Source organism: Sapajus apella, unplaced genomic scaffold (assembly GCF_009761245.1).
Source record: "Sapajus apella isolate SASKATOON/1434 unplaced genomic scaffold, GSC_monkey_1.0 scaffold3, whole genome shotgun sequence".
In the NCBI taxonomy this organism is placed as follows: Eukaryota; Metazoa; Chordata; class Mammalia; order Primates; family Cebidae; genus Sapajus; species Sapajus apella.
The window spans coordinates 4,868,671-4,891,677 of NW_022436943.1; the positions used below are offsets into that span (position 1 = coordinate 4,868,671).

General features: G+C 51.1%; 1 protein-coding gene across 1 annotated transcript; it reads left to right on the top strand.

The window, feature by feature from the left end:
• The first annotated feature begins 3,014 nt into the window (after positions 1–3,014).
• Positions 3,015–21,311, top strand: GDF6 (growth differentiation factor 6). Its single transcript, XM_032248623.1, has 2 exons — positions 3,015–3,529; positions 18,127–21,311. Exons 1-2 carry the CDS (start codon positions 3,127–3,129, stop codon positions 19,086–19,088), a joined length of 1,365 nt encoding a protein of 454 aa, XP_032104514.1. The 5' UTR covers positions 3,015–3,126; the 3' UTR covers positions 19,089–21,311.
• The last annotated feature ends 1,696 nt before the right edge of the window (positions 21,312–23,007 follow it).

Genomic DNA, 23,007 nt, shown 5'->3' on the forward strand with positions numbered 1-23,007 from the left:
TTCTTGCAAAGACCTGGGGCTGATAGCAATGAGGGAAGGTAATGTCAGCCCCAGGGGAATCCTGAAGGACAACAGACCACAGCATTTGTGGTCCCTGTTTCACTGTCATTTACTGTTCCATGAGACTCCATCTAGCATGCTGAGAGGTCCTAAACCACAGCAATAGGCTCATTACTTTGTTTCCTGTTTACTGATAACTTGTAGCAGATAATAATTGCTGTGGGCAAAATGAAGAGAGAACACATAGAGCTGCCTCTGCAGGCAAGAAACATAAAGTACTGATTGGATGGAGGGTCTGAAACTATGAATCAGTGTTAACTAACCCGACACCACACTGATAGAAATGAAAATACGGAAAACTCAAACCACAAGTGTTCATTTCCCTGAGGGAAGGGATGGAAATAGACCACAAGGAGGACGCTTTCCTGGATGACACTTGAGAGGCAGACACAGAGCAAGACACAGGGCAGGCCAAGGAAGACCACTTGCATCCCACAGGTGACAGGTAGGCAGAGGGGAGATGTTGCTTCTGCAAATGAGAAATGAGGAGTTTTGAGTCTGTGGTTTTGCAGAGATGGCATGTGCAGGCCAGTAGAGGGGCAGTGAGGACCTGTAGAGATAGGCGGGGGACATGGAGAGACGCTGAAGGCAGTGGACTTGGTTGTAAAATGTTAAGTGACAGGGGAGGAATCCAACATAATATCTATCCCTGGATTGCATTAATATGAAAAGGATATGAGCATAACAAATAAAGGAGGGGAAGGGAACCCAAAAGGCAAAAACATTTGGATTTGTTGCAGTGGCAAAAATCTGAGAAATAATTTCTTCTTTTAGTTTCATCTCCTTTTAGTTTCATCTCCTTTTATTTTATTGTAATAATAATAAGCCATTTTAAAGCAAAGAGAGAGGAAGGAAGAAAATATTATAGTAAAAGCACCTTCAAGTATAAGTTCTCACAACTTGACAACCATGAAACCAAAACTAGGGGATAAAGTAGAATTGGGATAGGGCCAGAAGGGGGATCCATGGAGACCAAGGGGAGAGTTGCCAAGCTCAGTAGGTCAGTGGTTAAGAGCCCATACTCTGGAGCTGTGTGACCCTGGGCCTCAGTTTCCCTATCTGTAAAATAAGGATAATACATCACTTATTTCAGAATTGCTGTGAAGATTGAGTAAAATAATATCGGTAAAGGGCTTCAAACCATGACCGCCACCAAGTTCTCTGTGGATGCTTGCCATTACCTGGAGGAGGCCAGTGTCCAGGGTGGAGGGGTATCCTTAAGGAAGTTAAAGGAATGAGGGGAGCAGGGCAGAAAACTCCCTCCCCATGGAGGCTGTCCTGTGAGTGGTCCCTGCAGAACAGAAGAGGTGATGAAAAAGCAAAAGGAAGAAGGGGGAAGAAAGTGAGAGGGAGGAGATTAGAGAGACTGGGAACACACACAGAGAGTAGCATGGAGGAGGAAGAAGCCACCTGAGATCGAGTGAAACCATAAAGAGAAAAAAAAAAAGCAAGAACTGAATGAAATAGAGATGTTGGGCCAGGAATGACTTCCCAGTGGGAAGAATCTTGGGCTTGGGGTTCTGTCCCTTGCTGCATATCCTGACAGAGTGGCCTTGGAAAAGTCACTTATCTCCATTGAGTCTTGGTTTTGTTTTTTTCCATCCATGAAAGTGAAAATAGTAACACCAGCCTCACAAAGTTGTTGGTACGATTTAAGGAGGATGCTTTATGGTTGGTGCCTGAGCACCCAATCGATGCTCAGGGAAACTCTTCCGTCCATAGCAGTCCAGCGCAGAGCGCTGTGGGAGACAGAAGCAGCGCTACGCCGCCTTGTCTTTCAGCGTGCAGGCCGGGGAATGAGCGAGGCAGTGGGCGGGGAAGACAGGCACGGGAATCTGGGGACAGATAAAGGAAACTCGTGATGGGGCGAGGCTGGGCTGAAGAGAAACAGATTGGGGTAGAGCTGCAAAGGGAGGGGTCCACTGGAAGGGGAGGGGGAGGCCGGGAAGAGAGAGGGTGGGGTGGCAGTGTGAGATGGGAGGGCAGTGTGAGAAGAAAAGCAGGCTGGGGAAAGAGGGATTGGAATGCAGAAGGAACTTGGGGAAGGAGGAAGTCCTGCAGGCGGGAGGGAAAGAAGAGAGGGAAAATGGGGACGCAGTGGAGGCGGGGGACAGGCCGCGAGAGGGAGAGGAGCCCGGGAGCAGACGAAGGAGAAGTGGAGCGGCTAAAGTCAGCGTCAGAAGAGGTTGAGGACTGCGAGAGGAGAGGCTGGGGCCTGCAGGGGAGCGCAGCAGCTTCTAGCCTCGATCCAAACTCTAAAGGCTCGTGGCCTTTGCCTGACCTCGAGGGTCGGGAATAGGCGCCTGTCTTTGTGGAGAGCGATACCCCACCGAGAAAATGGGGCTGTTCCGAGCCGGTCCCTGCGCCTGGCCCACGGCGAGGCTTTTCTGGCTCGGGGCTGGCCCCTGAGGGGCGCGAACGGCCGGCCTGGCAGTTGGGGCCGAGAAGGGAAGGTACCACCGCCTCGAGGCAGCGCGCAGCCTGCAGCACAGGCGCCTGCTCTGAGCCGTCCCTGGGGGGCGCCGTCGCCGCTTCGCTCCTCCCGGGCCGCTGGCTCCCAGGAAAGCGGAGGCAGCTGGCAAGGACCGAGAGCCGGGGCCGCGCTGCGGAGGGACCGCGCCTCCAGGAGTTCGAGGGGCACCCTGGCGCGGCCCGCCGGCCTTTGCTCTCCGGCCACTGGCCGGCCGCGCCCGCCTTCCCCCGGTCAGCGCTTGGGGCCCGCGCCGCACTCACCGCCCAGCAACCCCGCGCGCGTCCCGCGGGGGCGCTGCGTCTTCCTGCCACACGGGCGCACCGCGGCCCCTCTCCCCCACACCTCCGTCCCGCACCGCCCGGCTCTCCTCCCACCCTCCCCACCCCTCCTCTACCCCCCTCCCCTCTCCTCCCCTCCCGGCGAGGGGCGGGAGGGGGCGTGGCGGGGCCGGGGTTTGTGTGGCTGGGACCCGGCTCCTCGCACTCCGAGTCCGCCGGAGGAGCCGGGCCCCGGCCGCTGTCCAGCCGCTCCGTGCCCCGCGCGTCCTGCGCAGCCGCCACCGCCTCTTGGGAAGACGCAGCCACTTGCCCGCCATGGATATTCCAAGGGTCCTGCTCTCGGCCGTCTTCCTCATCAGTTTTCTGTGGGATTTGCCCGGTTTCCAGCAGGCTTCCATCTCATCCTCCTCGTCGTCCGCCGAGCTGGGCTCCAAGGGCATGCGGAGCCGCAAGGAAGGGAAGATGCCGCGGGCGCCGCGCGAGAGTGACGCGGGCCGGGAGGGCCAGAAGCCACAGCCGCGACCTCAGGACAAGCCCCAGGCTCAGCAGCCCTGGGCGCAGGAGCCTCCAGGCAGGGGTCCGCGCGTGGTGCCCCACGAGTACATGCTGTCAATCTACAGGACTTACTCCATCGCAGAGAAGCTAGGTATCAATGCCAGCTTTTTCCAGTCTTCCAAGTCGGCTAATACGATCACCAGCTTTGTAGACAGGGGACTAGGTAAGTGGCAAAGAAGACGCCGACACCCCTCCCGCTGGAGCTCCGCAGCCAGGGTGCTACTCCAGCCGGGGAGGCTGCATTTGTGAATTCCCTTCCCACTTTGGACACTTCCCCTTTACTTTTCTTAAATTGTTTTTCTCAATCTCGAGTAAGTTTCTGAATGCGGCTGCAGATTCTATTCCAGTCTGTAATCCTCCCTTCCTTTTTCCCCCCTTTCTTTCTCTCTCTCTTCTTTCCTTCTTCCTCTTTTGCAGAAAGCGGCGTGGTTGCCGCTTGTCTGGTGGCTGGTGAGGGAAACGTGGAGGACGAGAGGCAGTAGGCGGATGAACTCGGTTGGAGAGGGGACGGGGCGGGAACTGATGGAACCGGTGTCTAGGGGTACTGGGTTCGCAGTCCAAAGCCTCAGCTGCTGGGGCAGATCCAGGGCATGAGTGAGCCTTGGAAAGACCTGGGAAAAGCCAGCACTAGCGAGTTCCACCGTCTGAGGAGGTAGTCCGCGAGAGGCGTCGGGCAGCCCCTTGGTCCTGACACCGCACAGGTTCTCGGTTGGTCCCAGCGCTGGGTGCTGGGATGGTCAACCGGGCTGGAGCCCTGCGCTCTTCGGCTTTTTTGCTCCAGCGTCGCGCTCCCGGCTGCTCCGAGGCCTCAACCCGAGTGGTTTCTGCAGATGCGGCAGCAGCAGCTGGGCGGGCCCGGGCAGGATCGGCTAAGTTTGGGGGTTGTGGGTACTTAATACACAAAGGTACATGGGTGTGCCCATCCACCTTTCTCAGCCAGGCAACGCTTCTCTCTCAGCGCTATTCTCGAGGGCTGGTGGGGGTCGGGGAGGATCCCTGGTACCCTGTGTGAAAGCGCGTGCGTGTGTCGGTGTCTGCGGAAACCCTTGCGCCCTCTTCTTGCCACCGGCGTTGATCCGCGGCGTGGCCAGTGCCCTCATGAAAGCCTCGCATTACCTCTGGTCCCAGAAATTTGGGAGGGATCCACAGGCATCGGCAACTCAGCTCCTAAAGGAGGGAGACAATAACGTGGAAGGAGACAGGAAAGGTAGCGAGGAAAAGGAAAAGAGAGGGAAAAGGAAGGAGATGAGAAGAAAAGGAGGGGATGAAAGAGATTTAGGTAGTTATCCACTCCACCATCCTCCCTAGACTTAGCTCCACGACTTTGACCTGTTCCCAGCTAAGTGGGGTTGCCCAGGAACCTTGCAGCGCTGGAGTTAGTGGTTCGGAAGCTGCTTCAGCCACTGCTACCCTGGGTGCTAGCACTTCCCCTAAGCTTTTTAGAGTGGGCTAACGCTCCCCCGCCCCCGCCCCCGGGCTCTTCCGCGGCTCCAGCCCCCGCCTCTCTTAGTCGCGCTCCTTGCACGAGAGTCCTGCCCACGCTGGGTTCGGGCTGCAGCCCGAGGTCAGCGAGGTTCATGAGCTGCTGAAAGGTCCAGAGGGCAAATTAACGCCGGGTATTTTATGATGATTTTAGGACTACTAAAGCCACTTTTGCAAAGACACGTGGCTTCTTCGTAGTAGTGCAACTGAGTCCCTGGCCTCCGGGCTGCCCCTGCAGCTCCCCAACCCTCCGCAGGCTGAACGCCCTGCTACAGTTGTTTTTCTACCTCCAAGTCCTCTGTTAATCGTGACCTTCTCTACCACACTCCGGAAAGAGGCTAAGGAACCTCAGAGAAGACTGCTCAAGAGGGCCTTCTTCAAGAGAAGAAATCCCAGAGGCCTAGGCTGGCCGGCGGTTGGGCGCGCATTTTCTTTGCCCGGGAGTGAAGTGGCAAGAATCCCCGCCCCTCCCCCAAGTGGGCACCCTAACTAGTTCGCTGCGCCCTGTGAATTTGGCACAGGACCAAAAGACCCTGAGGGGTGTTCGAAGGTGTCTACGGAAACCTGTGGCATTCAGACAAGGGTTAGGGGGACGTCTTGGAGGGTCCCAAATCCGGCGTAGACGGGAACTCACTTTACCCTAGTTTGTTTGCCCTGCCGCCTCCTCCCTGGGCACTGCGCTTTGAGCCCCGGGATCCCGGAGATAGAGGAGGAATTGCATATGCACCCAGGCTAGGGAGGCCTCTGTCCTCGAGCCAAGGCGTCCAGACTAGCAGGACCGAAATCCACAAGTCCGGTTACAACCCGGTAATGCCATCGAGGGCTGGGGATTGGAGCGGTCCACAGCGGGAGGAGACGCGGAATGACCGCCCGGACGGCAGCTTCAAAGTCGCGGTCTCCTCTGCGTCTCCAGGTTCCCAGAAAATGCGAAGAAAGGCAGTTCGTTGACTGGGAAGGCGATGCGGCTTGTCGCCCGCCGCTCGGGGGTGTAGGAGTGCGGAGCCGCGGGCGGGAGGGGTGCGCAGAGGAGGGGGTGCGTTGCTGGCTGCAGCCTCAGCTTGATAAAGGGAAAGCCTCACTTTCCCTCTCACTGATTTTGATTTGATGTGTCACCGGCGGTGACCTCGGGCTGGACCTTCCGGGGCTTGCTTAGCATCGGGCCCCTGATTGGAGTGTTTCAACTCAGCGATCTAATTGAGGGTTCATGTCATAACACATCAAACGGTGTCTCGTCTCCCGTGATGGAAGGGACCCGCCAGCCGCGCATCCCCGGCTCCTGGCGAGGACTTCCGCCCCTCTCACGTGGGGCTCTTAACCGCGCCAAACCCCCTAAGGTCCCCTCCCCCAACGCGTGGACGGCCTGAAGAGGAGGAAAGAGCGGCGGCCGGCCTAGAGCTGGGCCAGCCGCGCTAACTTGGCGCCTAGCCTAAGGGAGGTTTAAATCGCCGTCGAGTGGGGTTGGCTTGGCTTGAAGGAGCCGGGGGTCCCACAAGGGGAGGAGCGAAGAAAAGGAAAGGAGCCCCGAAGCCAGTCCAGGAGGCGAGAGCGACTTGCTAGTGTACAGTGTCTGTAAAAAGCCTTCCTTACCCCGGAAACCCCAAAGTTACACCTGAAATCTGTGGTTGAGAGTGGGAGGGCAGGCATAAACTCTGCCCAAGTGAATGTTGGGCGCTTCAGGTTTATAAAGAAAGCAATTTCTGAACAACTCCATCCTGGGCCACTTCTCCCTATCCTCCAGGAGAACTTATTGCTAATTAAAAAAAAAAAAAAAAAAAAAAAAAAAAAAGAACGATTTCCCCCCCAATGCCCTGTCTAATATTTGTCTGTAGTCACTAACCAGTTGGGAGTGTGAGTGTAACTAGATGTGAGGATCTGAATTTTGGTGTGCTTTGCTTCCTCCTGTTCTTATTTTAATCACATTATCCCTGGTTTTTTAAAATACTCTTATATTGTGCTTTAGAAATGATGTTGGATCCATAAAGATGAGAAAGTGTGTGTATATGTGTTTTGGTGCCATCTTGGAATGAGAATGGATAAGGTTGGATATGGTGGAAATACAATTTGCTCATGAAATAACTCATTAAAATGCTACTAGTACTGGGGGCCTGGACCCCCAGCCCTGGGGCCTGGGAAAGGCAGACAATTAGTTCTCTGAATTCAACAGGTCTGAGAGATACAGGGGAGGGAGGGCTGGAGGGAGGGAGGGAGGGGGGAAGAGAGAAGAGAGAGAGAGAGAGGAGAGAGGGGAGAGAGACTCAGACTTTAGGTAGTGAAAAGTGCCACGTAATTCCAACAAGAAGAAAAAAAACTCTCAAGAATGAGAGAACCAAAATAAGTCTAAGACTATTGCTGTGAGTTAGGTTTCCAGAGGACTTTGAAATCAGAATATGCCTTACTTTTTTCTTGTTGTAATAACACTCTCAAAAAGGAGGCAATATGGAACAGATAAAAACCAAAACGAGATGGGAATATCCTTGAAGAACTTGGTGCACTAGAAATAACTCTCAGGACAGTTTACCACTAATTGTTGACTTCTCCGTTCACCTTCTGAGTCTTGACTATCAAGGGGCAGAGTGGAGCCATTCTGGGAATAGCCCGGCTGCGGGGAGGGCATTCAGAGAGTTGCACAGTTCCCGCGGGATTGAAGTTCATCTGGTACCTCATGTTATGCAAAACAGCGGGTTTCTGGGTGGACCTGGGCCGCAGAGTGGTGTAATCAATTCGGCAGTGCTTTTGCGGGTACCCTGTTGTCGTTGGCAAACCGAAAATGAAATATAAGCAGGGAAGTATTTTAATGGGGACGGAGGGAATTCACAACTGTTAATTATTTGGTGACCTTGTATTCGATTTGTTTGAGTCCCTTATAAAAACACTAATGCAGACCAGACGGCCAAATGAGGAAGCTGGGCAGAAGGTTCCAATCTAGGCTTTATTTCCCCGGAAAAAGGGAACAGCCTCGGAAAAGGCTTGCTAAGCGTTCAAGGTGGGGTGTGCGTGTGAGGGCGCGCCTGCAGAAGCGCGGGTACGGAGTTTGCGCCACTGCCCAGGTTCAGAATCCTCCTCCAGTCAGGTGAACTGGAAGGTCCTGCAAAAAGCCCGGGGGTAAGGGAAAGAAACTTTAAACTAGAAGTTGTTCTGCTCTTCTTGTTCGAATAGCTAAGGCATGTTTAAGGCCACAGAGCAAACTCTTGGCCACTGACTTGCTGTTAAACATGTTATTATAGTTTCAATCCTTAAGGCCTTAAGGTCTGCCTTACAGGGAAAAGCAAGAAGATTTAAAAAAGAGAGAAAGAAAGACCACCTAGTATGTTCTACCGCGAGAGTGCAGGTTGGGCAGGGATTCTTGGCGAGTTTTCTTGGCAAAGGAGACTAATCTGAGACGGATGCAGCGTTTTCCCCAACGCAGGAGGCTCTTGGGCCTCTGGGAGTTTGCGCGGTGGATTTGCCGGTGGGGGTGGTGGTGGGGGGGGAGAATCTAACAACGTGCTCAAACATCCTGTGGTTTCTGCGCATTAAAAGAAAAAAGTCACCCAGGCCACAGATCACCAAAGGCCTTGCGAATCCCTCTTCCCCGCCCTCCCCACCCCCCAACAGAATCAGGACTTGAAAGATCCTCTCTTTTTTTTTTTTTTTTTTTTTTTTGAGACAGAGTCTCCCTCTGTTGCCCAGGCTGGAGTGTAGTGGGGCGATCTCGGCTCACTGCAAACTTCACCTCCTGGGTTCAAGTGATTCTCAGCATCCCGAATAGCTGTGATTATAGGCGCTCACCACGATGCCCAGCGAATTATTTTTTGGTATTTTTTGTATTTTGTATCTTGTATTTTTTTTTAATTTTTAGTAGAGACGGGGTTTCACCATGCTGGCCAGGCTGGTCTCGAACTCCTGTCCTCGTGATCCGCCCGCCTCGGCCTCCCAAAGTTCTGGGATTGTAGGTGTAAACCACCACGCCCGGCCGAAAGCTCCTCTTTCCGACCGGAGAGGATGCGTGTCACCTGGACCCCCGCAGAACGCAGGGCACTGCATCGGAGGCCCTAACACTACATGTTTTTTCTTAGCTGGAGTCCTTGGAGTTCTTGCAAATCTCCTCGAAAGTGGTGACGTCTTTCTGGAGCAGTGGGGGAGAAGAAAGAAGGGAATGAGATGGAGAGGTGGGGAGGAAGATGGTATGATAGAAATAGGGCAGAAGGATAACTTGTTTCCTGCTAGGACTACTGCGTGCACCAAAAGACCCAGAACAAATCAGCAATAATCCTTGGGGGCTTTTACGTAAAAGGAAAGGCATTAGTTCGATAACCCCTCGGGTATTGAATAACCCGGGTCAAACGACGCTCTTTGGACCAGGGGACTGAATCGAGCCGAGCCCTCGAGGTGTGGAATGCCGGAATGTGGATTCATTGTGCCACTCCGTTGCTTGACATCCTTCCATCCCCCATCCCAACCCCTGGCTGTTTATCTTTAAGCTCAAAGTCGGTTAAATAGTATCTCCTGTTTACAGGAATTAAATAGGTCCTCCTTGGACTAATGGGTTGCAGGGTTGCTGTTCTCTGCCTTCTAAGACAGTCCATTAGCATTGCTGGGGACTTAAGGTTGGGTCCACATGGGGTGAGGGGCCGCAAGAGCTTGGAGGGGGCGGGCGGCGCTGGACAACTTTCCTAGGGAAGTCCGCGCTGCGGCGCTAGTGGACCTGGAGCCTGGGGGCGGGGCACGGCTTAGGGACCCGAGAGTGGGCGTGAAACAGACGTGGGGCGGGCCTCTAGCCCAAACTGGTTTAGCCTGCGGAGAGGGGCAGAGGGCGGGAACAGGGGCAGCGCTGGGAATTGGCTGTAGTAGGGGGCGGCGGGCATCTCCGAATAACGTAGGAGGCCAGGGGAATCCGCGCGTCTGCTTTGCAAACCTGGCTTCCAGGCGTATTTCTCTAGTTCCTACTCGGCTTCCCAGCCCACTGCCGCTCCGACACTAGGTGCGGAGGGAAATTGACTAAGAATAGACCAGGGCCCACGAATCTCATTTTGCTGAATTGTTTCGAAAGTCAGGCCAAAATGAACGCCTCAGACAGAGATTGCGGCTCTCCATTCCTCTAAGGGTGCACCCGGCCCAGCACCTTAAAGAGCACACACAGCACAGCGGTTTCTCCTGCGCAGGACCCCTGAACACTTAAGTCCAATATGTTGCCCTCGACTACAAGCCACTGTGAACCCTCGCCCCCACCTGCAACCTCAGAACTGGTCAGGGAGGGGAAGCCACATCAAATGAACACCCTTCCTTCTACTTTTGATCTCCAAACTGAAGCCAAGAGGCCCAATCACATTCCAGCTCCGAGGGCAGCTTCAGGATTTCTCCCTTTCCGCTCCCTTAACCTTCCTGGAGGACCTGGTGCATCCCTGGTTGTCAGTGCAGGGAAAGCGGCCCCCCAGCAAACCCACCAGGTCCCGGGCCCCAGGGGAAGGGCGTGCTGCGAGCGCACTGCAGTGAGATGGGGAGGGAGCTCGGAAACAGTAGGAGAGCTTTGGTTTGGGTTTCATCTGCGGTGGAGATGTCAAATTAAGATTTGAGCCGCTGTGGTCTGGAGCCCAGAATGGGACCCCGTTGAAAAGAGAGAAGCACAGTGAACTGTCCTTGATCTCAGCTTTGTCTCTCTGGCCCCTCAAGAGAGCACGCAGCCGTCAGGGTCACTGGTTCAGGAAAACTACTTTGTAAATGAATCCTCTAGAGACAAAAGGAGTTTCCCGAAAGTACCTTGGAGCTCCTGATGGAGTGTGCAGCATTCGCGGGGGAGTGCTGCTCCCCAGCCAGCACTGCTGGCCAGAAACGAGCATCCTGGGCTTACAGTTAAGGCCATTAAAGGCTGTGCTGAGGCCCCAAAGTGAGGGGTGCGAAGCTGTTTTCAGTTGGGTGAGATTCCAGGATTCCCTTTCTTTTCTTTCTCTCCACCCTCATTCATTTGCCTCACCTTGAGCCGGAGCTTGCGGTGCCGATACTAGGATTTCTCCGAGGGATTCAGGCAGGCCACCAGACCCACTTAACTTTTCGAGTCTACCAGGCCCAGACCCCTTACAAAGAGAAGGGCGTGGGTCTGGAGGCTTGAGGGAGAGAGTGAAAAAGCCTCTCCGAGACTCTGTGGAAGACTCACCTTGGAGCCCTCTGGTCGTCGGAAGGAGAAATACAGGGCAAGCTGCTGCGGAGGGCACTGTGGAAGCCAAGAGACTTGAGCGCAGCTGGACTGGTGAGAGTGTGACGGGAAGGAACCCATGCTGAAGGTAGACCTGCGGACAGGACCTTTGAAAGTGACAGGCACCGCAGGCCTGGCCTCAAGCTGCAGCCCAAGGGGTCCGTCATTGCAGCCCTACCCATCAACATGTGTCCAGCCATTTGCACGGTGAACATCGGTAACTTCTGCCTCCTTATTCCCACCCTGGACTAGCCCTGTGGTCAGATCGTGCCCTTGCAAAAGGACACCAAAGGGGGGAAAGAAACAAATCCTCAGGCCTCTCAGGGCTGCACTGCCAGCCAGGGAGTCATTTGGATTAGCACAAGGGCTGTCACTGGCCTTGACCCCTGCAGAAGAGGAAACCTGAAAGAAGGGCCAGATCCTTGATGTGGCTGGGGTGGAGGTCGTCTGTTCACCTGGCATTGTGGGAGGGACAGCAGTGGTGATATGGCCTCACAGGACTGAGAAGGTTCAGGATAATGAGGTGAGGCTGCAGCCCCCATGAGCCTTGCCCTTCACTTGACTTCAGATAAGCAGGAACTGGAAGCATCTTCATCTTTCTTTCCCTCTATGCTTCCTAGCACCTTTCCTCCACTCACTTCTGGAATCTTGTGGAGAGAAGTGGACCACAAGGACTGAAGTCCAGAGAACTGGATTTCAAAGGAAGTCAAGAGGAGGACAGGTGCACCTTCTCCTACCAAGATGTAAGTAGTTATAGAAACATTGGCTGCATTCATTGAATGTTTCTACGTGCCATGCATATCCCAGGGTACTTTGACTCTGACCTTTACAATGATCTTACAAGGTAGAGGTGGTTCTCTCATTTTATAGATGAAGCATATGAGGCTGGGAGAGATTATGTGACCCAGTCTACCCAAGGTTACCCAGCCACTAAGTCACAGACCAGGACTCAAATGTATGTGTCTTAGACTCTAAATTCCTATGCTCATTCCACATCATCAGTGGTGACTGATATTTGTTTTCAGAAGTCTTTCTTACACCTTATCTCATTTGTACCCCTCCGTAGCCCTGTTAAATTTTCTCCTAAATTCTCTTTCACAAATCCAATCACTGACATTTCTTCTGCTGAAAAAAATGACTGCTGCAGTTCTGCTGAAGTGAGTGACTCTTGCCGGCCAGGAATTGATGCCCTCCCTCCAGGAATGGGCAGCATGGAAGAGTTTCTCAGGGTTTCTACAAGGCACAGAGATCAGGGTTGGGATGTCTCGGGTGGTGGCACAGATGCTGGGGCCAGACTGCCCACTCTACTGCTTACTCTCTTGAGCCAGTTACTCAACCCGTCTGTTTTAGTTTAGAATGATGGCTTTTTCAGAGGTGATTTTGAGGATTAAATGAGTCATTGCAAGTTAAGAATTTAGATCATGCTTAGCACAGATTTAGTGCCACACCACTACTTGCTCTTATGATTATTATGCTGAGGGGTCAGGCATGAGTACTGGGGTTAAGAAAGAGCACCCTGGAAAGGGTGAGTTGTATGGATTGCTTCAAGAAGCCACATATCAGTAAGAATGCTAGCAATGCGTCAGCAGCTCATAAAGCTCAGATCTCAACAGAGGCCTGACTCAGGATGAGTATTTCCTCAGGGAGTTGCCCAGGAGATCACTGTATTCCAGGGGGAAGGTACATAGTCGGCACACAGATTCTCCTTAAAGCCTTTCACACTCCAAGGGGAGCGGCTGGTGGCTCATTTTTGTTCACCCAGTATACCTGGCTCTATTTCCAACATGATGGACTTTGCCCCCTCAGTGCAACGCTGAAGGTGAGAGATCTAGGTGAGAAAATGACTCCAAGCCCACTCATGAATTTTGAGCTTGGAGGTCTTCTTTGTAGTAAAGAAAAGAAAAAAGAAAAAAAAATCCTAGGGGAACCCAGCCCACGTTGATTACATTGATGATGAAGGAGTGTCCTATTTCTTGGTTCCCTGCTCAAACAGGACCCTGGTGGAGTGGCATGGCTGCAGGACTGGAGTCAAAACACTTGGAATTAGGAGGTTCAACACTTGTTCCTTGCTAGTTGCAATACAATGGGCAAGTTAAGATACTTTTTAGATCTTTAATTTCTTCATCTATAAATGAGAATTTCAGTAGGCCTGACCTTAGACGTTCGCTGTGAAGATTCAGTGAGAGAGGCCAGCAAAACTCTGAGTACGTGACTAGCACAAAGGTGGTGCGCCACAAGCGCTCAATGTTGCAGCTGGCTCTAAAATGAGCGGGTGGGGGGCGCCTAGAGTTTCTCTTGCAAAGATGGGTGATTCTTCCTGCTTGTGGGTTGGGGGTGGTAACATCTACTATCTTCTCGGGTTTCTGAACGTTGGTCCAGTCGCGGGGGCTGTGCCTCCGGAGGACCTGGCTGGGAGGCGTGGCAGGACGCCTGGCCAATAGCTATCCAGTGTCACTGCGTACTCAGAGATGCGAGCCAGATGCGCGCGGAGGAATCTCGTGGAGTTGAAAGTCAGCAGTGCCAAGAATCGTGCAAGTCCGGAGAGCTAGAGCCGCGGGTGCACACACAGGCGAGTGACAAAATCCAACAAGGACTCTCAAAAGGGACCTCAAACCGAGTATACGTCTCAAAGATGTCTTGGGAAAATGCAATGCCGAGCCCTTCCCACCTCCAACCAAAGGAAATGTCTGGTTTTTGGAAACCCTCTACAGGCTGGCGCAAGGTCATAGCCCCCAGCAGAGGGCACTGGGGCTGAAGCGGGCAGGCTGGAGTAGGCAGGTGCACAGAGTCCTGCCCTCCCTCATGCCGCCCTCCTGGGGGTGAGGTTCCGGGGGCGTCTGGCCCTTCCTTTCTGCTCTGGAGTTTGCCACTCCTCCAGCCACGTACTGTGACTGTGGGCAGATGCCCTTCTCCTTTCTAAGCCAGTTTTCTCATTTAAAATGTGTGCAATGGTACCTACTTTGCAAATAGGTACCATTCCTTCTCTTGCTTTCTTTTTTTTTTTTAATTAAATTTTCTTTTTTACTTTCTATTCACCCTAACTGAAAATTTGTACCCTTGGACCAACATCTCCCCCCTTTTAAAATTTTCCTAAATTCTACACCAGAAATATCTGTTTGAGGTGCTTTTAGCCTTTTACCAACCTTTTGATCATTATGAAGGAGTATCTTCTAATATGCCACGGTTTGTTCCTTCCTTCTTATTTTTCTTTCTTCCCCGTCCTTTCTCTCCCCACCTGCCAGAGAAAGAAGATAAGCCCAAATCCAGCAATTGTGACTGGAAATGTTTATATGTCTAATATTCAGCAAACGTTGTTAACAGAAGTGTGAATCAGCTGTAACAAACCAGGTTGATGCAAAGTAAAAGGGAAATAAAAAGCTCCCACCATATATTGCTGGTCAATTTCAATTTAAGGGCCCAAAGCATAGGTTTCACTTCCAAGATGTGGGAAAGTGCCGCAGATTTTGAAGTGACAAGTGAATGTTTTTTTTAGTCAAAGTCCTGGGAGAGAGATCATTTGATGACATCAGTCTTCATTTATGCAAGACTTAATGGGAGAGGAGGCTTGTGGAAGGGAGCATGAAAAGCTGGCATTTTGCCCACAAATGGGTTATGGCAGCTGAGCCAGGCTCTGTGATGCCAGGTCAGCAGGCAGCAGGCAAAGTGTCTTCAGGGTAACAGTGTAAGGTGTTGTGTTCATTCCCCAGGTTGGATACCTCCTCTGAGCTATTTCCGTGATGCAGGTTTAGACAGGTGGGGAATGTGGTGTTCAGGGTAGCTGCACAGAGGAGCCACCTTCTTGGACCTTCTGTTCAGGGGTTAGAGGTTCTGGAGACCCAGTGAGAGAACTTGTGGTTGAAAGGATAAAAAAATGGGAGTGGCTTTGGGGAGCAGGAATGGTCTGGGAGAGGTAGAAGTGACTTGGTCCTGGTGTGTAACACCTTAGATGCTGCCCAGCAGTAGAGTGGGTGCTCTTCCCTACTGGGTGATGAATTCAAAGAACCTAGAGGACAACCCCCACTTAGATCAGTGGTTCTTAGAGTGATTCCTTGGACCAGCAGAATCAGCATGTCTGGGGGCTTGCTAGAAATGCAAATTCTAAACCCTACCACAAGCCTCTGGAGGCAGAGAGAATTTGCATTTCTAGCAAGTGCCTAAGTGATGTCGATGATGCAGATTTAAAGACCACTGCAGATTTAGTGGCTTTGAGAGTCACTATTCCAGACCAAGCTCCAGCTACCTGGGCCACAGAATTCTTACCCAAATATCCCTGAGCCCACTTCCAGGGTCTGGACAGCTTCTTCATCTGTTCAGTCCTCCCAAAGGTAGATCACACCACTGATGTGTGCACCTGTGAAACTGTGCACAGCTTTAAGCTGTGAGCTGGGGGGCGGGGCATCCACATGTACACAGGTGAGGCCCCTAAAGTTTGTGATGGAGCTGGTGTGGGAAGAGAAGAAAAGAAGCTGAAGTCCGATTTGCATTCTTGCCGGGAAACCTGGAAAGGGTAGGGGTGGGCTGGTCTTGCTGGAAATATCATCCGAAATCCTAAGGCTGCAGAATCAGTGAGAGACCATTCTCTACAGATGCTTGCCTCAGTTTTAACTCAGCTGTGCAAATTAATCATTTATTAGCCCACACATCTTTTTTAAGAGTAAAAACAAAAGCAGGCTGATTCCCCTATATTGCATGAGAGATAAATAAATCAATTCTTTACACCTGCCTAATGCACTCCAGCCAGTGGCAAACCATCTCAAGAGTTATGTAAGCAAAGATGGAAATGATTTCCCAAGGGGGCCTAGATTTTATTTCTAGCAAGCCCTGCAAATAATGTGTATTCTATTCTCCTTTTCTTATACCCTGGCCACTTCTGGTACTTTTAGAGTCGAGCACCCGGACTACAGTGGAGAGGCAATGGGGCTTAGGGCTAAATGCTCCAACTCTGAATTAAATAGACATAATATGGATCTCAGCCTCATCATTTCCTAGCGGTCTGACTTTTGGCAATACCTTAATTTCTCCAATCCTTGGTTTTCTCATCTGTAAAATGGGAATAATACGAGTAATTACCTTTCAGAACTGTTCTGTGCAGGTGGATATTGATTAGAAATATGTTAGCCCTAATAACATTTAGCTAGTGCAGCAAGTGCCTTAGATTTGTTGCTCTCATCTCATCCCTAGTTTGGGGAGAGAGGCAGGAAGCTAAGCCTAAGGCAGTAGGTCCAGAGATCTGGGTGGTGGCTGAGCATTGTCAGACACAGGTTTCTTTGAAGGAGAAGAAAGTGTGCTGAATTCCCCCTGATTTTAATGTGACCCTGGTTGGTTTGAAGGTCTTGGCTTCCATAAATCAACTGCCTGCAGCAGCTTTTCCCTTTTCACCTCTCTAACCCTTCCCACACTCATCTCAGGTTGGGGCTTGTGTGTAAGAGTGAAGCAGCCAGTCCTACGGTCAGCCCTGAGTACAAACTGGGTGTGGCTGAGGCTCCAGAGCCAGTGCCCCCGGGCTACATCTGGACTGGTAGAGAGGGTGGGACGCAGAGCCCAGTGACACTTTTACTATTGAAATCGACCCAAACTTTACTAGCTTCTGGGGAAGGCTGGGGGCTTTGGGGATTTTTGTATTTGCTGGGTTGTAAATATTTTATGGGAAGGCAGCCCAGGAAAATCTGGTTAGCTTTCCGCCTTGCACATTGAAGTGGAGTTGGCTTCATGTACAAATGTGTCAAAAAAGAAGTCCAGTTTTGCCTTGGTTCTGAAGAATCATGCCTTGGATTTTAAAAGCCTGTTACACTCCCCTACCTCACCTGTCCCCAATTTTTTTTTCTCATGTATAACCAAACCTTTTATCTTCAGGAATAGTTTCAAGGCAAGAGAATTTTAGATTGGGAGTGGGAAGAGAGATTGGAAAGTCTCTCTCTCCCTCTCTCTCTCTCTCTCTCCCCCCACCTCCCCGTGTGTGTGTGTGTGTGTGTGTGCATCTAATTGTCCCTGGCTGAGGTTTTCTGCCTTCCAGGCATATATATATTTTTCATTGACTGCAGGATCTTCTCAATGGACAGATGCAAGGTGTATGTTTTGTTCATTTGTCACTCCCTGCTCCCAATACTTCTGAAACTTCATTGCTCTTTTGTTTGTTTAATGATTGGCGAGTAAATAAATAAATCCCTCATCAGCTCTTCATTCTGCCTGCACTGTGTTGGACCCACCAAAACCGCCTGATGGGCAGCAATGTTACTCCAGACTAGTGGGTGTAAACTAGAACTGCACTAAACTCTTGGAGAAAAAAAAAAAAAAAAAAAAAAAGCAAACAATAAACAAAAACCCCATGCCCAATTCTGTCCTTAGATATTGATTCAATTGGCTGAGTCAAGCCCTGGCCCTGGCAGTTTTTCAGTTCTCTAGGAGATTCTAGTGAGCCAGATTAAGACTCGCTGGCGTGGGAGTTTCCCACTTAACTGACTGGCGTGTGCTCCAGGTCAGGCACAGCCCTAGGCACTGAGGGGAGCAAGGTGGACAATGACATCGACCTAGCTCCTTTGGGCTGGTGGAGGCGGGCAGAGTATTGCTGAGAAAGGCAGACTACTAAGAAGAGAAAAATAAACAAGGTAGTTGTAGATAATCCTAAATACCAGGAAGATAAGCCAGTCCTGTGATAGGCACCCAAAGAGGCTACTTTAGATCAGGGTGCTCGGGATGGCCACTTGGAGGAGGTGACATTTGAGACGTGAACGAGAACAGCCAGCCCAGCCTGGAGGAGGTCTGGGGGAAGCGCGACCCAGGCTCGAGACCACAAAGGGCACATTAGCGGTTATGAAGCCTCTTGGGGGGAAACCCGGGAGGCCGACGCCGCCTCGCCAGCAGCCACTGACTTCCGCCCTGAGAGTCCAGAGCTGACCCGGAGGAGGGGGCCTGCCCTGGCGCGCTCCCCTCCCCGCGCCACGCACCAGCCAGATGGGGAGCCGGGGTGGTCAGGCCCCGGGCCGGCCAAGCTGAACTCCCCGGCCGGCCTGCCCCCACTCCCCGCCCTCTTCCTCCCGGGGGCGGCTGAAGAGCACCGGGCTGATCTCCCCCTTAAGTGAAACTGACTGTAATTATTTTTTATCTCGCAGACGATCTCTCGCACACTCCTCTCCGGAGACAGAAGTATTTGTTTGATGTGTCCACGCTCTCAGACAAAGAAGAGCTGGTGGGCGCGGAGCTGCGGCTCTTTCGCCAGGCGCCCTCAGCGCCCTGGGGGCCACCAGCCGGGCCGCTCCACGTGCAGCTCTTCCGTTGCCTGTCGCCCCTGCTGCTGGACGCGCGGACCCTGGACCCGCAGGGGGCGCCGCCGACCGGCTGGGAAGTTTTCGACGTGTGGCAGGGCCTGCGCCACCAGCCCTGGAAGCGGCTGTGCTTGGAGCTGCGGGCCGCGTGGGGCGAGCCGGCCGCCGGGGAGGCTGAGGCGCGCGCGCGGGGACCCCAGCAACCGCCACCTCCGGACCTGCGGAGTCTGGGCTTCGGCCGGAGGGTGCGGCCCACTCAGGAGCGCGCCCTGCTCGTGGTGTTCACCAGATCCGAGCGCAAGAACCTGTTCGCCGAGATGCGCGAGCAGCTGAGCTCGGCGGAGGCTGCGGGCCCCGGCACTGCCGCGGAGGGGTCGTGGCCGCCGCCGTCGGGCGCCCCGGACGCCGGGCCTTGGCTGCCCTCGCCCGGCCGCCGGCGGCGGCGCACGGCCTTCGCCAGCCGCCATGGCAAGCGGCACGGCAAGAAGTCCAGGCTGCGCTGCAGCAAGAAGCCTCTGCACGTGAACTTCAAGGAGCTGGGCTGGGACGATTGGATTATCGCGCCCCTGGAGTACGAGGCCTATCACTGCGAGGGTGTATGCGACTTCCCGCTGCGCTCGCACCTGGAGCCCACCAACCACGCCATCATCCAGACGCTGATGAACTCCATGGACCCCGGCTCCACCCCGCCCAGCTGCTGCGTGCCCACCAAATTGACTCCCATCAGCATCCTGTACATCGACGCTGGTAATAATGTGGTCTACAAGCAGTACGAGGACATGGTGGTAGAGTCGTGCGGCTGCAGGTAGCGGTGCCTTTCCCGCCGCCTCGGCCCGGGACCAGGGCGGGCCAAGGTCCGTTTTGCAGGGGAGACCTGGCTGCAGAGAGGCGCAGGAGGAAGCTGGCGTGGAGGGAGGCTGAGGGTGAGGGAACAGCCTGGACGTGAGAGCCGGTGGGAGAGGAGGGAGAGCAGCCTTCCCAGAACCTTCCTCCTGCCAGCCCAGAGGGAGATATGGATTTTCACACCTTGCCTGGCCACCCTGGAAAAACAAGCCAAGGAGGATTTCTTTTGTTCTCTCTGTGTGTGTTCTCTCTCTCTCTCTCTCCCCCACCCCCGTCTCTCTCTCCTCTCTCTGACGACTGTGGCTTTCGATTTCCTTGTATGTCTCACAGGTTTTGATAGAAGGGGAGGGGAGGCGAGATGCATACCCGTTTCTCAACTGCTCCATTAATTGAAAAAACAATAGTTTACAAAGGGAAACAATGTAGGTGGAAGAATCACCGTTGACAGCATCTCGGTTTGGTTGATTTTTACTTGTGTAAAGAAGGTGGGGTCTCTGGCCATGTTATAGCCCATGTCCTGTGCCCTCCCACACAGAAAGTGTTCGATAGGGAAATTGGCAAAAGGAATAGTAAAGTCAGGAATGGTCCTGCCTATAGAAGAGCTTTGACAGAGGTGGGCTCATGCATGCCCCTCTCACCCGTTTGTGTGCTCTGTGAATTCACCAGCTCTGCTCTGGCCTCTTCCCGCACTGGGAACTGGCAACCTTCATCTCACTCTGGAGGGCCCAGGTCGCTGCCTTCATTGTTGCATTTTCTGGTGGGGGCAAGGGGAGCTGGTATGGATGGAATGACAAGAATTAATTCAAATGGAACCCCCTGAAGGATAATGAGAAACCACAAGGCCTGCCTTCTGACTGGGGCTGATGCCGAGGTGCATTAGCCCAGGCTGCAGGTAGCCCACCCAAAAGCCCTTTCTGATTTTCATTGATACAGAATTTGCCAAAATTCAGACATGCCCTTCTAATGGAAAGGTGATTTCCCAGTTCGAATAAATGGGCAGGAGTGGGGAACAATACAATTAAGGTAAGAGCTACACAGGAGGGAATAGGAACCAAGAAGTATGAGTCCCTTCAGGAGGGAAGATGGCGGGCCTCAGGGAGGATGGGAATCAAGGGACAGGCCAGGAGCCAGGAGTGGGGAAGGGAGGGATGAAAGGGGACACAAGTCCCTGTCTCTGAAGTTTCTAAGTTCCCTCCCCTCTCTTTGACATTCCTGAAAGATTACCAGCCAGCAATAGCCCAGGGCTCCCCCAAAAGAATTGTTTCAGATTGTAATTATCAGTTAGGCAATGTTTTTAAAACTTAGTAATGAGAAACTGTGAAAAGAGCCAAGTGTTACATTGAGCTTGGGGTGGGAGATGGGGAACAGGCAGTAAGAAAGGAGGCAGGGGTGGAATTTGTCTTTTGGGAGGAAGCTGGAGAGAGCACAGTGTAACTGAAATACCCATTCCCAGATAGTCAAAAACATGAACTTTACCCCAGCCTGCACCGGTATTGTTTTCAAACATTGCCCACGAGTAGGCCCTTGGAAGAGTTAGCTTCCTCCTCATCTTTGACTATAAAATTGTTTAATCAATGGAATTTGTACCAACCTTTAAAAAAAATCTTTAGTTTTTCCTAAGTGATTTTGCTCTCTTCCATCGAAACCTGTTGCTTGTTTGGTTCAGAGAACTACAAACTGTCAAAGAAAGGGTGGGGATGATAAGAAATGCTAATATAAAATGCTAAGTGAAAAAAAGGCTTGGCCAGGAGAAATAATTTAAAATGCACATTTGCTTTGGATGCACTGTTGTTCTGTGTGGGCTGTATATATTTGTTTATTTAAGGTGACTGAAAGTGCAAAGAGGAAAAGGACAGCATGCAATTCATCCTAATGTACAAAACGTTATATGCACTCAAATGTTATAATTTCTAATATTTTTAAAGTTTATATTCGAGTTGTACAAAGTTAAGCATTATTCAGATATTTCATTTTTTCATAATGTTATCATTTTCTTAAATATTATTACAAAATTTTAAGTCTGTCTAATGGAGAGTTTTTTTTTTAAACTGTCTACCTCATATAATACAAGTATTTACAACACGAAAGTTACCAGAGGTCAATTACTAATCAAAACGTTTTTTACAGGACACCTTCCCTGGATGATACACAATCGAATCCTATACTATTAAACTAATTTTTCTCGTTAATAACTCAGCCTGGTTTATATGGATCGAGTTAGAAAAATCATTTTCTCAAGGAATTATTGTCAGAGGTAGTTTGTTCCAGTATGGAACTGAATATCTGAACGCAAACTGATGATTTTAAGATCTATAATTTAGTACATTACACTTTTTCTTCATAACTCTTCCATAACTCCTTTTTCATGACATTTTTATTCACTAGAATAAAGCAAAATCCTTGTCAGCTATTCGACCAGTGTTTATAAGCCTGTCTCTCATCCCAGCATTTCAAGAACCCAAATCGAAATTGGATTATTTCTTAGTTTCTTTAATGTTGAGGTAAGAAAGTGGTTACCTAAGTCAACCAAGATGTCAGTGTAATTACTCTTTACATTTGTGGCATACTAGAGGCAGAAGATACAAATATTTTTCTGTACTTGCCATGGACTAGGGAACCCATGCATGAGTGTGAGCACTCACTCTATCAGGCATGATGTTATTCTACATGCGTCATCTCATTTAAGCCCCTCAGAGGTAGGTATTATTATAATCCCCATTTACAGATGAGGAAACCAAGGTGAAGAAAATTAAAGTAACCTACCTGTGGGCATCCAGTCAGGGAATTGTAGTTAGGGTTTAAAATTAGTTCATTTAGACTCTAGGGCCTGAGGAGTTAACCACTATACAATTCTGTCCCAGAATTGTCTACCTGCTCTCTGATTGATCCCTAAATATTGAAGTGGGGAATGCACAGTTAGCTACAGTCCTTAGGGTTGTTCAGCTGGTGGAGGAGGAGATGGTACAGGGGCCAGCAGCATTGCCTGAACTTTTGGAGAGTGTGAATTGTAACTGCTAGCATAAGGGCAGCTGAAAAATGGGTATGGTTTGCAAAAGTCCTTGAATTCTTAGCGTTGGGCTTGGCCCAGCAAACTTATAGTTTAAGCCGTTACTGGGCTTTGGTTCTCTACACTTTGCTGGGATTGCCCTGGGTGTGATTTTTATGTTTTGGTTATCAACACAATAGTCAATTTACAAATAGGTCATGTTTCAAAAGACTGGTTGCAAGTGGACTGTTGGAACTAAGATGCATTTTGCTGTGGACAACAGTGATTGAGTTTCCAGGTCATTCTGCAGAAGCCTTATTTACCCAAATGGAAGTTTTTAACAAAGTAATTTTGACTTCCAGGTTTTGAGAGGACATAATCACCTGGGAAAGTGGAAAAGAGACTGTCTTTTCTGGGTGGAAGCTGCTTTTGAAATGGTTGAGAATTCTTTGCATTGTTCCACCACTCTTTTTATACCTGGCACCCAGTTTGCCCAAGCTCACGACTGTCCTGAGGACTCCCAGCTTTGTACTTTAATACTTTCCCAATCCAGAGATTTCCCTTTTCTGCACAAATATTTTCATCTCCAAAGTCACTTGTTTTTCTTTCCTCTATTAGTTTATTCCTTAATTCAGGTGTTAGGGAAAACATAATCTCATTGAACTACATGAAGTTGTAAATATCTCCTAGCCTTTAACCATAGAGAGATTTGCATTTTAGAAGAAAATCTTGGTTAACTCGGATTTTTTGGGAATGATGTGAAAAACTCCAGAACATAGAGAAGAGTCAACACTCAAGCTACCCATGATTTTGATAGTCAAACATTAACAAGGCACTAGTGATAAAAGAATGAATGGAGACACTTGTCAATGTGAGTTTTTGGTGTCCCTTAGGAGAAA

Bases quoted from the DNA above. Each gene is read 5' to 3' on its own strand.
- GDF6 (XM_032248623.1), top strand. From the start codon at position 3,127: ATGGATATTCCAAGGGTCCTGCTCTCGGCCGTCTTCCTCATCAGTTTT. The intron at 3,530-18,126 runs GTAAGTGGCAAA...TTTATCTCGCAG, and splicing joins CTTTGTAGACAGGGGACTAG to ACGATCTCTCGCACACTCCT.